Raw genomic sequence first — 14,945 nt, forward strand, 5'->3', positions numbered from 1 at the left:
TGAATACAACGAATATTACAATACAGAAAACGACATTGACAAAATCTAGGACGCACTGGTCCCGGATTTTATTCAATGTCTTTAGACAGCATAAGAATTAATTGAAATAAAAAAGAGACATCATACTTAAGAACTAGATTAACGAGAATTATAACAAAAACAATATTTACAGAGTTATAAATAAAGTGTTTGATGAAACCCGTACACTATAGTAAAAAGTCGGAAAAATTGGTCAACATGGAGGAGCCGATACACCATGCAAGGCTAAATACCCTCCAGGATAGCCACTTCAACTGAAGGGAGGACAGTAAGGATGGTTTTGAGAAGAAAAAGAATCAGAAGAGGAAAAGACAACCTCTTGATAAACCACCAGACATCCATGGCCCTTCCATTAAGCCTGCCCAACACACCCTTTAAAAAAAAAAGAGGAAGAAAAAAAAATAATAAGACAGAATAGTGTGCTCGAGTGTACCCTCAAACAAGAGAACTCTAACCCAAGACAGTGGAAGATCATGGTACAGAAGCTATGGCAGTACCCAAGAATACAGAACAATGGTTTAATTAAGGAGTGTCCTTCTCCTAGAAGAGCTGCTTACTATAGCTAAAGAGTCTCTCCTACCCTTACCAAGAGGAAAGTACACTGAACAATTGCAGTACAGTAATTAACCCCTTGGGTGATGAAGTGTTTAGTATCTCATTGTTGTCAGGTTTATTAGGAAAGGCGAGAATATGTAAAGAATAGGCCAGACTATTCTGTGTAAGTGTAGGCAAAGAAATAATAAGCCGTGACCAGAGAGAGGGATCCAATATATTACTGACTGGCCAATAAAAGGATCTAATATCCCTCTAGTGGTAGTATCTCAACGGGAGACTGGTGCCCTAGCCAACCTACTATATATATATATATATATATATATATATATATATATATATATATATATATATATATATATATATATATATATATATATATATATATATATATATATATATATATATATATACATATACACTGTACATACATACAACAACATTTATATATATATATATATATATATATATATATATATATATATATATATATATATACATATATATATATATATATATATACATATATATATATATATATATATATATATATATATATATATATATATATATATATATATATATGTATATACACTTACATGTGAGAGAGAGAGAGAGAGAGAGAGAGAGAGAGAGAGAGAGAGAGAGAGAGAGAGAGAGAGAGAGAGAGAGAGAGAGAGAGAAAAAATTCTCTGAATTAAAATCTTTAAATCTTTTCACTAAAGGGACCTCGTTCCTTTTAACACAATAACTGTAACCTAATCGACTTCTAACAGTCCGTTTTGGCCACAATGATTAGCCATCATGAAAACCTTCGGTATATTCAAAGGACAGCTAAGCCCAATTGAGTTCTTCTCTACACATTATGACCATAGCAAATAACACACAACGTGATCTTATTACTCTATATTAAATACCGAGACCCATACACAGTACAAAAGATTAATACAGCATATGTATATATTTAAACCACAGGGCAGAGGAGGTTAACTGTTGGCAAATCACGGTTACAGAAATTCTATATCAATAAATAGTCGAGAACAAGAAGAAATGTAATTCACCATATTTTCAAAATGTATTCTACGGTTACAATAATTTTTACATGTAACAGATTTTATTAATGTAAACTCATGCGATCGAATACTGCCCTTTTATGTCGTAACTAAATGAGTCAGAGATATAGAGTGGCATAGTTTTCCATTGAGACTTAATTAATGGAAGGGTTTTATCTCTGAAGACTTTTGTAAGAGCTTACTTCTGCCTTAATAGCAGGACTCGATTAATCAAAATATATATTTCCCAGAAAGGTTTGACGTTCTGCTTCAATTTGTAAGTCTAGTCTATTTTTCCATTATTGAACCTGGAAAATATGTTGAAGAGACACACCTGTCTTTCATTCTACTCCTGTGGCTTCTATTATATACAATGAATACAATCATACACACACACAAACACACACACACACATACAGTATATATGTATATATATATATATACATATATATATATATATATATATATATATATATATATATATATATATATATATATATATATATATATATATATATTTACATATACGTATATATGTATAAATATATATATATATATATATATATATATATATATATATATATATATATATATATATATATATTTACATATACGTATATATGTATATATATATATATATATATATATATATATATGCCTGTACCAGTGATCTATATATAAAATAAAATGGCCTTTATTCATAAAATAATTTTGGCCAAGCGCCATGCTACCAGCCCAAGGACTCCAACACCGAAAGCAGCCCAGTGCAGAAAAGAAATACAGATATAATGAAATATATATATATATATATATATATATATATATATATATATATATATATATATATATATATATATATTTATATATATATATATATATATATATATATATATATATATATATGTATATATATATATATATATATATATATATATATATATATATATATATATATATATATATATAACAGACGTAATAAGAAACTGTTAAATATATTCAGATCAATAACAACAATAAAATATATCAGTCATATATAAAACTATGAATCGAGACTTTTGTTGTCAAGCTGTTCAACAGAAAAACCTTTGCAACAGGCTTGAATTTTTCAAGTTCCATCGATTTAACCACCAGAGTAGGAAAATCATTCTACAATCTGTCACAGCTGGAATAAAGCATTTAGAACAATGAGTTGTGTTGAGCCTTATGATGGAGAAGCAGACTGATAGAATTAAACCGCATATCCAGTACTACATACTGGATGATAGTCTGGGAATATCACAATGCAAGGGATAGTCAGAATTTTGAAAAATCGTATGCAACATGCATAAAGAACTCACTGAACGACAATACCAGCACCAGGAAAAAGAAATTTATTCACCGGAAATATTTGTCAAACAACTTGAGATGAGAGTCAGCAGCTGAAGACCAGACTGGGGAAAATTTCTTCAAGATGAGTAGAATGGAAGAACTAAAATATTTTCTAAGGATAGATTGGTCATCAAAAATATTTACAAGATTTTATCAATGTGCCATTTTCTTTTTTATGCAACTGAAGAAGAAACATCCAGAATATGTTTCTGAAAATTAGATTTGCAAATAGGACAACACCTAGAAGAGATGTTTTATTTCTAATAAACCATCTTCTTGATTGAATTCGATCGTAAACTAACAGTTTAAACACACTTGCTGTGCCTCAAAAAATAAAGATAAGAATGAATAATCATATATTTACTTATTCTTCGCCCTGATATATAAAACCCCTGATTTTTACTGGTTAACCAGCTTAATAATTTTCCACAGCACTTTGTAGATGACTGTTGAGCCGTATTTTCAAGCGTTTGGGCTCAATTCTATACTAGTAAGGAGAGTTGGAGAGTTGATGCAAACCCGTACCAGTACGCTAAAAGGCTACATCCTAGGATAGGTTCAGTTGAAGACTTCCCTTTATTTATATTTTTATCAAATTTATCGTTGATTCTTCCCATGGAAATTCTTTGCTTCCTTCGTAAGTGCGTGTTTATATAAAATATGAACAAATAAAAATTTGTTGATCATCTTCAAGCTTTTCTCGATTGATAAAAACTGATTAAAAGACTTGTCCGGTGGTTGTCAGTTATGATGTTAGTGCCATCTTTTCAATGATTAAGTGAAGGTTCCTTATTTAAATGGTATATAATTAGGTGTTGGCTAAGATATATTTTTTGCACTCATGAAGTACTCCATACGTTTATATATAAGTTCATTAACATTTTGATTGATTTAGAATCTTTGAAGTTTCCCACTTTATGACTTTATTTCATAATGAAATAAGTGTGTCTTAATGTTTGATGAGCTAGAATTAGAAAACTTGTTGTAAGCATACAATTTGAGAGGAAAGACGAATAATGCACAAAGATACGCCATTCATCGTTCAGTACTTACAGCTGGACGTGTTCTGAGCATTTTTTTTATTCGTTTTCTTCATATGAAATAAAAGACAAACTTTTTCTCACCATTATCACCTAAAATCTTATCACTTGACTGAATATAATTGTATAGAAAAAGTGAAAGTACGCAAAACTTTCCTGGCTTACCAGCTATTCTTTATCCTTTGGGTAATAAAAAAGGTCTATCTGTCCTCAGGCCATTTCTTTACCTCTTCATTGAAATGCAAAGAAGACGGCACCTTTGATGGGGAGAGGTAGGCTACAATTTATCGGAGATTCCAGCGGAAATTGGATTCCATTTAACTTCATAAAGATTCCTTACAACAACACGCATAGGAATGATCTTATTCTCTCTCTCTTTGTCTCTCTATCTACCTGCCTATCTAGCTCTATGTAATGCACCTGGGTACCTACACGCATACACATACACCAATATATGAAGAGGTAATGAAATGGCCTCAGAACGGACAGACTTGTTTTTATTACCTAAAGGATAAAGAAAGCTGTAAGCCAGGAAAGTTCTGCGTACTTTCACTTTTTCATATATATATATATATATATATATATATATATATATATATATATATATATATATATATATATATATGTATATATATACATATACATATATATATGTATATATATATATATATATATATATATATATATATATATATATATATATATATATGCATATATATATACATATACATATATATATATATATATATATATATATATATATATATATATATATATATATATATATATAAAGAGGTGTGTAGGTACCCACATGCGTTACATAGAGATAGATAAGCAGGTAGATAGAAAGAGAGAATAAGGCGATCGTTAATATGTGTGTTGGTGTAAGGAATCTTCATAAGGTTAAATGGAATCCAATTCCCGCTGGAATCTCCGATAAATCGTAGCCTACCTCTCCCCATCAAAGGTGCCGTCTTCTTTGCATTTCAATGAAGATGTAAAGAAATGGCCTGAGAACGGATGGACCTTTTTTTTATTACCCAAAGGATAAAGAATAGCTGGTAAACCAGGAAAGCTCTGTGTAGATTTACTTTTTCTATATACATATATATATATATATATATATATATATATATATATATATATATATATATATATATATATATATATATCTATATGTGTATATATATATATATATATATATATATATATATATATATATATATATATATATATATATATATATATATATATATATATATATATATATTAGGCCGTTTCCCCTAGAAAAGAGTGGGTTCTGAGAAAAGAGTAACAAAACAGTCGCGAGCATAATAATCATTTGATTGCAAATCCCGTCATCCTGTGCGTGAAGTTTCCACAACAGTAGTGGCATTTAACCCTCACACATAAGGTCCGTTAGCAGCACGGTGAACCCTTCCATATACTGAGTCATTCACCCCTATCATAGAGCCAACCAATCGTGCAAAAGATTAGGAAGAGAACTAAATGTTCCGAGGAAGCCTGGGGTGGAAAATATGAAGAGGCTGTTGAGCCATCTCTTCTTAATGGTAGTGAGGTGTGGATGCTGAATACGGATAAAATAAGCTGAAGCTATTGAAGGGAACTGTTTGCATAGTAAGTATTTGAGGATTGGTCTGGTGAGATATGTGGATGTACATAGCAGTAGTAAAAATGTCGGGATAAATGAAAGGTTGGATCAGAGTATTTTGAGATGGTTCTGTCGTGAGGAAAACATAGACGGCAATAGGCTAGTGAAAAGTCTATACTTTAATGGTCGCTCATCAATGCCAGAGGCAAGGGACAGTGAAAATGCCTTAGAAACTGGTCATATATCCATATGATCAGCGCCAAAGGTTTCTACCCAAGCTAGGACGAGAGATGGCCTAGCAATGGCTGTTGGTGATTCAGCAGGTGGACCTATAGGCTCCCCCAAATCCCGTATCCTTAGCTCACAAGGATGGCGATGTTGCAGACACTACAAGAACTATCGAGTTTAAGCGGAACTTTATCTCCCGATAGCAGAACGCAAGACAGGGAAGTTTCCAATAATTATTTGAAGAAGAAGAACAATATACCTCAGACTTAGTATTAGTTCGTACTCTAAACTTCAATGACAAAAATCCAAAAGGTAAGGATTACAATGAAATTATATTTCTATTCTATTTCGAATACAGTTTACTCTGATGATGATATCATATCTCAAGATATTCAAACTTGACTTCTTTCACAATAATACAGAAGGAAGTTTCTGCCAGAACTATTTCAAAGAATGTTGACAAGATACCAATTTATTGTTAATAGAAAAGATAGAAACCTGAACATTCAGATACAATCCTACAGTAATTATATCGTTCAGGCAAATTATTATAAACTTATCAACTACAAATCGAGTTGATTCTAATTCTTTAGTTCCAACAGCAATTACAGTAAATACATCATAATAATAATCTCAAGCATGAACAACAATGAATAAGATTTGAGTAACTTTATCAGTGGAACATGGTTCCAATAAAATACTTTATCAATAAGTATTTAAGTGTTGTCATATGATTAAGAATACAGTATGGATTGAGATTTAAAGAGGACTTTATCTGATACAGATTGGCAGAATTGAAGGAAGAGAATTAATAATTTCCCCGTTGACATTATAAACAAAATAGGTGATTTGATGATCAAACTTGACTCTCTCTCTCTCTCTCTCTCTCTCTCTCTCTCTCTCTCTCTCTCTCTCTCTCTCTCTCTCTCTCTCTCTCTCTCTCTCTCCCTTAGCCCATCAGTTCTTTCAAATTTACTCAGTTGTTAAATTGTTCGAAGGGATGATACAGTAACAGGAATGGGAAAATGGTAATTGTATATTAGAGAAGCAAATATGCTGTGGGAGCTTTTGGGGATCTGGACTGACCAGTGATTCTTTTTATCAAATAAGAAATAAGCTGTTAGATTTATAGGTACCTCACTCGTAGTGACATCACCTCCTCTTAATTATTCTTGATACAAAAACAGTGACATGATTTATTCCAGGCCAATGATGATCACTCGTTTTCCAGTAATAAAATGGAGAGGGATATGAAATATACAATTTATATATTATCAAGCGGTTCATGCAAACACAATGAAACATGAACGCGATGAACAATAAAAAATTATACACACATACATATATTTTTAAGTCTGAGAGATATATTTTCAAGTAAACTCAACCAGATATTCAAGTTGAACTTTTGCCAGCAGAGTATTCATTCCACATATTTACATGCAACAGATAAAAGTTTGTTTAATACTGTCTGTACTCTGTCACTTGGGGAGAATACTTGAGGAGACATAATGCTATTTTTAAGCATCCTATTATGTGAAATTTATTTTACTATAAACACAAAGCCTTCTATAACGCACACGTAAAGTACACGACTGTAATCTTTTGGCCTCTTGGTTCATTATAACATTATCATTAGAAACTGACATTTGCATAACGATAAAAAAGGGCGTTTGGCTATGTCATTATCCGGCTAAATATATCCTAAAAAAATTAACTTTAAATGCGTGGTGGAAGGAATAGAAAAAAAATAAGCAAGAAATCATTGATTAAATTGGTTATTGCCACGTTTCATGCTCCGATACCTTTATAAAGAAAGTATGATCCGTGCGTTCTCATTAAAATTCCGTTCAGTCTCATCTGCATAGGTAGCAGAACGCCTTGGTCGTTAATGGGCACACACTCTTGGGATAGTTATGGATAGTCTAAGAATATTAGTTTCAGTAAACTTTCCTCATACAACTGCCGATTCATTAGTATCTTGTCTTTTGTAGCATATAATGTCTTCATGCATCTTGAATTACTTACACAAATTTTCCAACCTTTTAACTACCCTAGCTCTTGAAATACCGTGCAGATCCTACCGCCAGAGAGTTATTGGGTTCTTTGGCTGGCCATATAGTACTGCTTAGTATCCCTCTATGCTTACGCCTCAATAATAACCGAAAAATTCTTCTTCACTCAAGGGGCTAACTACTGCGCTGTAATTGTTCAGTGACTACCTTCCACTTGGTAAAGGATGAAGAGACTCTTTAGCTTTGGTAAGCAGCTCTTCTAGGAGAAGGACAGGCCAGAATGAAACCATTGCCCCAGTCTCTGTACCTTGGTCTTCCACTGTCTTGGGTTAGAGTTCTCTGGCTTGAGGGTACCAATCAGGCACACTATCCTATTTGTTTCTTTATTTCCTTTCCTCACTGGTCTATTTTCCCTGTTGGGGCCCTTTAGCTTGTAGCATTCTGCTCTTCACAATAGGGTTGTAGCTTAGCTAAAAACAATAATAATAAATACTCTCTTCCTTATTTAGTCCACAGTCACTGGCAGAATGTAAGGCTAAGACGCCATAGCTATTCTATTAAAAGTTAATACGTGTGTATAGAGGTCAACCAGTAGTATGGGGTCGAAGCATGGAATACTGTCCAGTGATAGTCTTTTCTTTCACCATACAAGGCACCATTAATTGGCATTTCCTCTAACTGTTCCTTCATTGAGTACCTCTTTTTCCTTTCGCTGCATAATGTTTTCAGAGAGCATATTGCAGTTTGATGGAGCTTTTCAAGTTGACCACTGCAGCCATAAGGAAAACTATGCAAACATACTGTACTGCACGTGTTTCACAAAAGCTTGTACAATATAACTATTAACACAGCCTGTTTAAGCTTTCATTTTTTCATGCATTAGCTGGTTTGAATATTTGTAACGTTCTTGCTCACAAGTACTTGTATATAAGCTCCTTGCTTGTTTAAAAAAGTTCAGTTGTATTCCTCTCGCTTCTAACAGCCAACTTGCACAATTGGTGACTGCCGGAGGAACAGCTCCCTCCCCCCTTCCCCCTCACTGCTGTGCCCTACTGCATGATGATGCCGCCCTCCAATCCCATCTCTTCTCTCTATGCCACATCCATGGAACTACTGCCCTTCGCCAGTACAAGGGCAATTTACTTGGTTTCAGTGCGCCAAGTTTCAGATTCGCATCAAGGGCGTGACTCACTCAAGCACCAAAGCAGACTAAGTCTTCACGGCGATCCCAGAGGACATTTTCCCAGAAATCTTTGATTGACTTTGAAAACAAGGGGACACCCTAAAAGCATACGACACCCTCAAAACATACCTTCTGGGGTTGTGGCGGGATGTTGCAAAACAACCCCCACACCCTGAATCACACTTACTGACAATGGTCTCCACAAAACAAACTTTCCCCTTACGTTATCAGCAGCGGGACTCTTGGACAAAAGGACAAAAATCAAAACAAAATATATCCTAAAAACTATATTTCCTTACAAACTAAAACGCTCAACATAAACCAAAAAAAAAAAAAAAACACACTTATCAATAATCATACACTTAACACAAAACAGGCATTAATCATACCACCATTCAAATAAACCCTCAAAATAAATAACGCTTAAAAACTTACAAAACATACAAAAACGTAACATAATTCAAATAAACCAAATTTAAACCCTAACAAAACTTAAAACTAAACCGCACAACCAATATGCAATAATATATATATATATATATAATTCTGAGTGGACACTATCGTCCACACAAGGGCCAACAGTCTTTAATTGCCTCAAAACCAAAACTTTGTAGCAACCGCGACACTGACAAATATCAACACAACTGCATTAATTGATTTTGGGTCGTGAGCGTTGCCATCATAATCATCATCGACATACGTAATCTTGTTAACAGGCCAGGTCATCAACGCTTGGTCAATCCAAATGAGCAGTCTAACACAATCAATTACAGGCCAGTTCATCAACAATTAACCAAATCCAAGCAGTCGTGCTAAGTTCCTTATTATAGCCAAGTCGTCAACAATCACTTTCACATAAATCTTCTCCCCAAAGGAGGAATCACGGCCTGCCAAAATAAAAAAGAAAAACACTTACGAACACTTCTAGCTAACTGAACTATCGCACTATAATCAAAGATAAATAATAAATTATTCCTATCATTCACAATCACGACAAGCAAAGATAAACAAAACTGTACTTACTTTTGAAATATATAATAACTTCCACGTTGGTCGAAAAATGATTAAATAAGGTAAAATCCAGCATTCAAACACAACTGAATCGAACAGCAGTCAAATCAAAATAAGCATTCACCCAAGACATTCACCACTGTCGTAACCTAACTAAAAACATAAACAAACAATCTCATTTAAACCAACAGTCTTTCTCACCACAAACAATCGATACACTAACTACTTTCGCTCGCTAAGACAATCTCTCTCTCTCTCTCTCTCTCTCTCTCTCTCTCTCTCTCTCTCTCTCTCTCTCTCACTCTCTCTCTGTCTCTCTCTCTCTCTCTCTCTCTCTGGATTTGGCAAAAGAAAATAACCAAAAAAAATGAAACAAAAATTAATCCTCCACATTCCTCCCCCCTTACTTTGCCAAATCCTTCTCACACAACACTTACATTATTTTTTTCAAAACCCAGTCGCAGTCGGGAACGGGACCTCTACTCCGAGTAACTGGGCCCCCATATACTCTCTCATTCACTTCTTCCTTATCACAATCATTCGCTACATTAACACTATTCCTATCTAAATCCCTATCATCTAATATATCATGTAGAATCATATCTACCTCGTTCTCATCTGGCCGTAAAATTACACTCATTTCTATAAACAGTTCATCCATTTCATCAAAAACATTCTCAACTTTAGCAAAAGATTCATTCACACTACCAATCATTCTCCTATCTCTCACTCTCGCATTCGTCATCCTTTCTTTTACATCACCTAAGGAAAAGCCACACACACTATAAGTATCATTCATACTCAGCCACGTTTCATCTGTATTAATACATTTATTCTCCACACTCACTTGTACATTTACACCCTTGTCATACTTATTCGTATTCTTACTTATACCTATAAATTTCCCTTGCACTTTCTCCTCACTTAAAACTTTCAAACGCCTCTTTTTCCTATATTCAACTAACACTAATTGTTTATTTTCCAGCCCTAATTTCTCATGCATACTAGGTTCATACTTGCTCATTTCCAACCAATTACTCATCCCATTCTCACAAACACAGGATGACTCACCCAGCTGAACCCTCTTACACTCTAGTTTCCCAAATATCCTGGCTGATTTACTCCCTTCTTCCTACATACCCTAGCTACATGCCCATCTACACCACATTCAGTACACTTACCCCGCGGCTCCTTGCACATTCTAGCATAATGACCATCCTTACCACAATTACCACAAATTACATTCATATGATTACTACGACATCCACTCGCTATGTGCCCAGTCATACCACACCGATAACATTTTACCCCTTTCTCTTTCTTGCACTCGCTAATACTATGCCCTACCTCACCACATCTAAAACAAGCACCTAGAGCCCATCTACATTCATTCTTCTTATGACCTACTTTCCCACACCTATAACACTTTTCATCACGGACACGGCTATCTGACATACCTCGATGTGCACTCATGCTCCTATCCCTATTGCGCCAATTACCCTGCCTAAATCCTTCATTTTTCCTTACAGGTATTCCCACATTACTCGCCCTAACACTCCTATCTACTACATTATCAGCTACCCTCATTGGTCCTCTCAAAATTGCATCCTTATAACTACCAATTTCTATTACACTTTCTTCCATTTCGGTTCTTACACTCACAGATTTACTTTCTTTCATGCACCTATCTAACTCATAATTCTCAACTATCTCTAGTATATCATCCCATGTCAATCTCTCTTGCGTCCACCTCATTTTCTCTTTGCGTTTCAAATGAATAAATTCACATACATTCTCAGGTACTGTTGCCAAAAACTTCCTCATTAACTCCTTATTCTCATTTATGCCTTCATCCCCATACTTCTTCCTAGCTAACGTTTCCAACCTACATACGTACATTGATATAGCTTCTCCTGCATTCATCCTTGCCTCATCAAAATCTTTCTTACGCTTATACCTAACACTCCCTTTCATACGTTTTACCTGCTCAATTATTCTCTTTTTCACACTTTCATAATCAACGTCAATTACACTCATTATCACTCCATACATCGTCAACAAATACCCAGTCAAATATTCTCCAAACTCCCTAGCCCAAACTCTTTTACTATCACCATACTTATCCTGACAATACCTCTCATACTGCTTGAAAAATTCGTATACATCCCTACTACTATGCTCATTGAACCTTTCACACCGAGGTACCTCTCTCATAAACACAGTCTTACACATATCACGTTCATTCTCACTGCTATCATCACTGCTACCTTCCTTCTTGTTTCCTACTTCCTCGCTAGAATATAAGGAATCTAATTCCACAGTCATACTCCTATCCTTGATCATACTCTTCCTAGCCCTTTTCCTACTCGCCACTTTCACCCATTCACGATCGTCCTTGCTATCAGCCAGATACTTTTTCTTCTCTTTCTTCACATCACTTTTACCTTTCTTCTCATGATTCCTATCATATTTCTGTTCATCCTTACTATGCCTTATTCCCTTATCTTCAATCTCACTATCACTATTACTATTACTATCACTATCACTTCCTTTTCCATTATCAATAACCTTAGCCTTCTCATCCACTATCAACCCATTACCCGAAACTGAGGACACTCCTCCGACTGCACCTTCACCCATTATAGTTTTCATCATCCCCAAGACTTGCCCCATCATAGCTTCCAATCGGTTCTCCATTCGTTCCTCATTCTATTTCATCCTCATCTCAACACATTCTTCCACTCTCTCTACAGTTCCCTTTAACTCCCTAAGCTCCTTCTGCATCGCCTCATTCTCCCAGTTCAACCTCTCATTCTCTACTAGCAACCTCTCCTCATGCTCCTTACTCAGCCGCAATTCCTCCTTCAAAACCCTTAATTGATCCTCCATTTTTCATCAACCTTAATCCTAATTTCGTCCTTCGTCCAACAGTCCAGCTTCCTATCCCACCTCGGCAGTCCCTGTTCGGGCGCCAAAATAATGTGGCGGGATGTTGCAAAACAACCCCACACCCTGAATCACACTTACTGACAATGGTCTCCACAAAACAAACTTTCCCCTTACGTTATCAGCAGCGGGACTCTTGGACAAAAGGACAAAAATCAAAACAAAATATATCCTAAAAACTATATTTCCTTACAAACTAAAACACTCATCATAAACCAAAAAAAACACACTTATCAATAATCATACACTTAACACAAAACAGGCATTAATCATACCACCATTCAAATAAACCCTCAAAATAAATAACGCTTAAAAACTTACAAAACATACAAAAAACATAACATAATTCAAATGAACCAAATTGAAACCCTAACAAAACTTAAAACTAAACCGCACAACCAATATGAAATTTATATATATATATAATTCTGAGTGGACACTTTCGTCCACACAAGGGCCAACAGTCTTTAATTCCCTCAAAACCACAACTTTGTAGCAACCATGACACTGACAAATATCAACACAACTGCATTAATTGATTTTGGGTCGTGAGCGTTGCCATCATAATCATCATCGTCATACGTAATCTTGTTAACAGGCCAGGTCATCAAAGCTTGGTCAATCCAAATGAGCAGTCTAACACAATCAATTACAGGCCAGTTCATCAACAATTAACCAAATCCAAGCAGTTGTGCCAAGTTCCTTATTATAGCCAAGTCGTCAACAATCACTTTCACATAAATCTTCTCCCCAAAGGAGGAATCACGGCCTGCCAAAATAAAAAAGAAAAACACTTACGAACACTTCTAGCTAACTGAACTATCGCACTATAATCAAAGATAAATAATAAATTGTTCCTATCATTCACAATCACGACAAGCAAAGATAAACAAAACTGTACTTACTGTTGAAATATATAATAACTTCCACGTTGGTCGAAAAAAGATTAAATAAGGTAAAATCCAGCATTCAAACACAACTGAATCGAACAGCAGTCAAATCAAAATAAGCATTCACCCAAGACATTCACCACTGTCGTAACCTAACTAAAAACATAAACAAACAATCTCATTTAAACCAACAGTCTTTCTCACCACAAACAATCGATACACTAACTACTTTCTCTCACTAACACAATCTCTCTCTCTCTCTCTCTCTCTCTCTCTCTCTCTCTCTCTCTCTCTCTCTCTCTCTCTCCCTCTCTGGATTTGGCAAAAGAAAATTAAAATAAACAAAAATAAATCCTCCACAGGGTAGTACTTGCCATTGCCCGCCACCCGTATAGCCAAGATTCTTCATCTCTCTCAACATCAGTTAGGGGACCAAAAGGCATTGCTCTCCCTCAAGGAAGTGACAAATATTGCTTGCCTGCAACCAGCCGCAAATGACTCTTCTCGGGAGGTGTACCTACTTCATGACCTTTGGGTATAATGCCTGGCCAAACCTGTACATACTGCCATCCACGAAGTAGATACTTTGACCATGAAGGCCCTGATGACCAAAGTCGACACACTCGTGGATAACCACTTCACCACCTTCAAAGCCTATATCAATGCCTCCACTCATGACAAAGAGGACAACAATTCAACATCAACCGAAGCTGACATGAATGTTTTAGGACACAAATGCCCATCCCGCAATGTGCCGTAGCAGCGACACAGCTGACCACCACCCATATATGCCACACCTTACTCATGCTCCAACCAACGACCTATCCGGCCACTTACTGATGCCAATTGGCTGCAATTATGCTAATACCACTCCAAATTCATGGCTGCTGTGAAGATACGTGCAAATGGTTGACAGTGGCAAAAAAAATTGGAACTAGGCCATCGCTTGTGGTGTCTGCCTCCCCCGTCACTAATCTTTTCTCTTTACGTGATGCTGGTTAGGGCATGCGAT

At 35.3% G+C, this 14,945-nt stretch overlaps 1 protein-coding gene across 1 annotated transcript in view; it reads right to left on the reverse strand.

Moving 5' to 3' along the window:
- Positions 1-14,609, reverse strand: part of LOC137650934 (KRAB-A domain-containing protein 2-like) — a 19,243-nt gene extending 4,634 nt beyond the window's left edge. Inside the window, exon 1 of the mRNA XM_068384077.1 lies at positions 14,498-14,609. Coding sequence (XP_068240178.1) covers positions 14,498-14,609 — 112 coding nt within the window. The remainder of the gene's footprint in view (positions 1-14,497) is intronic.
- Positions 14,610-14,945: the final 336 nt, after the last annotated feature.

This window comes from Palaemon carinicauda, chromosome 12, assembly GCF_036898095.1.
Source record: "Palaemon carinicauda isolate YSFRI2023 chromosome 12, ASM3689809v2, whole genome shotgun sequence".
NCBI lineage: Eukaryota > Metazoa > Arthropoda > Malacostraca > Decapoda > Palaemonidae > Palaemon > Palaemon carinicauda.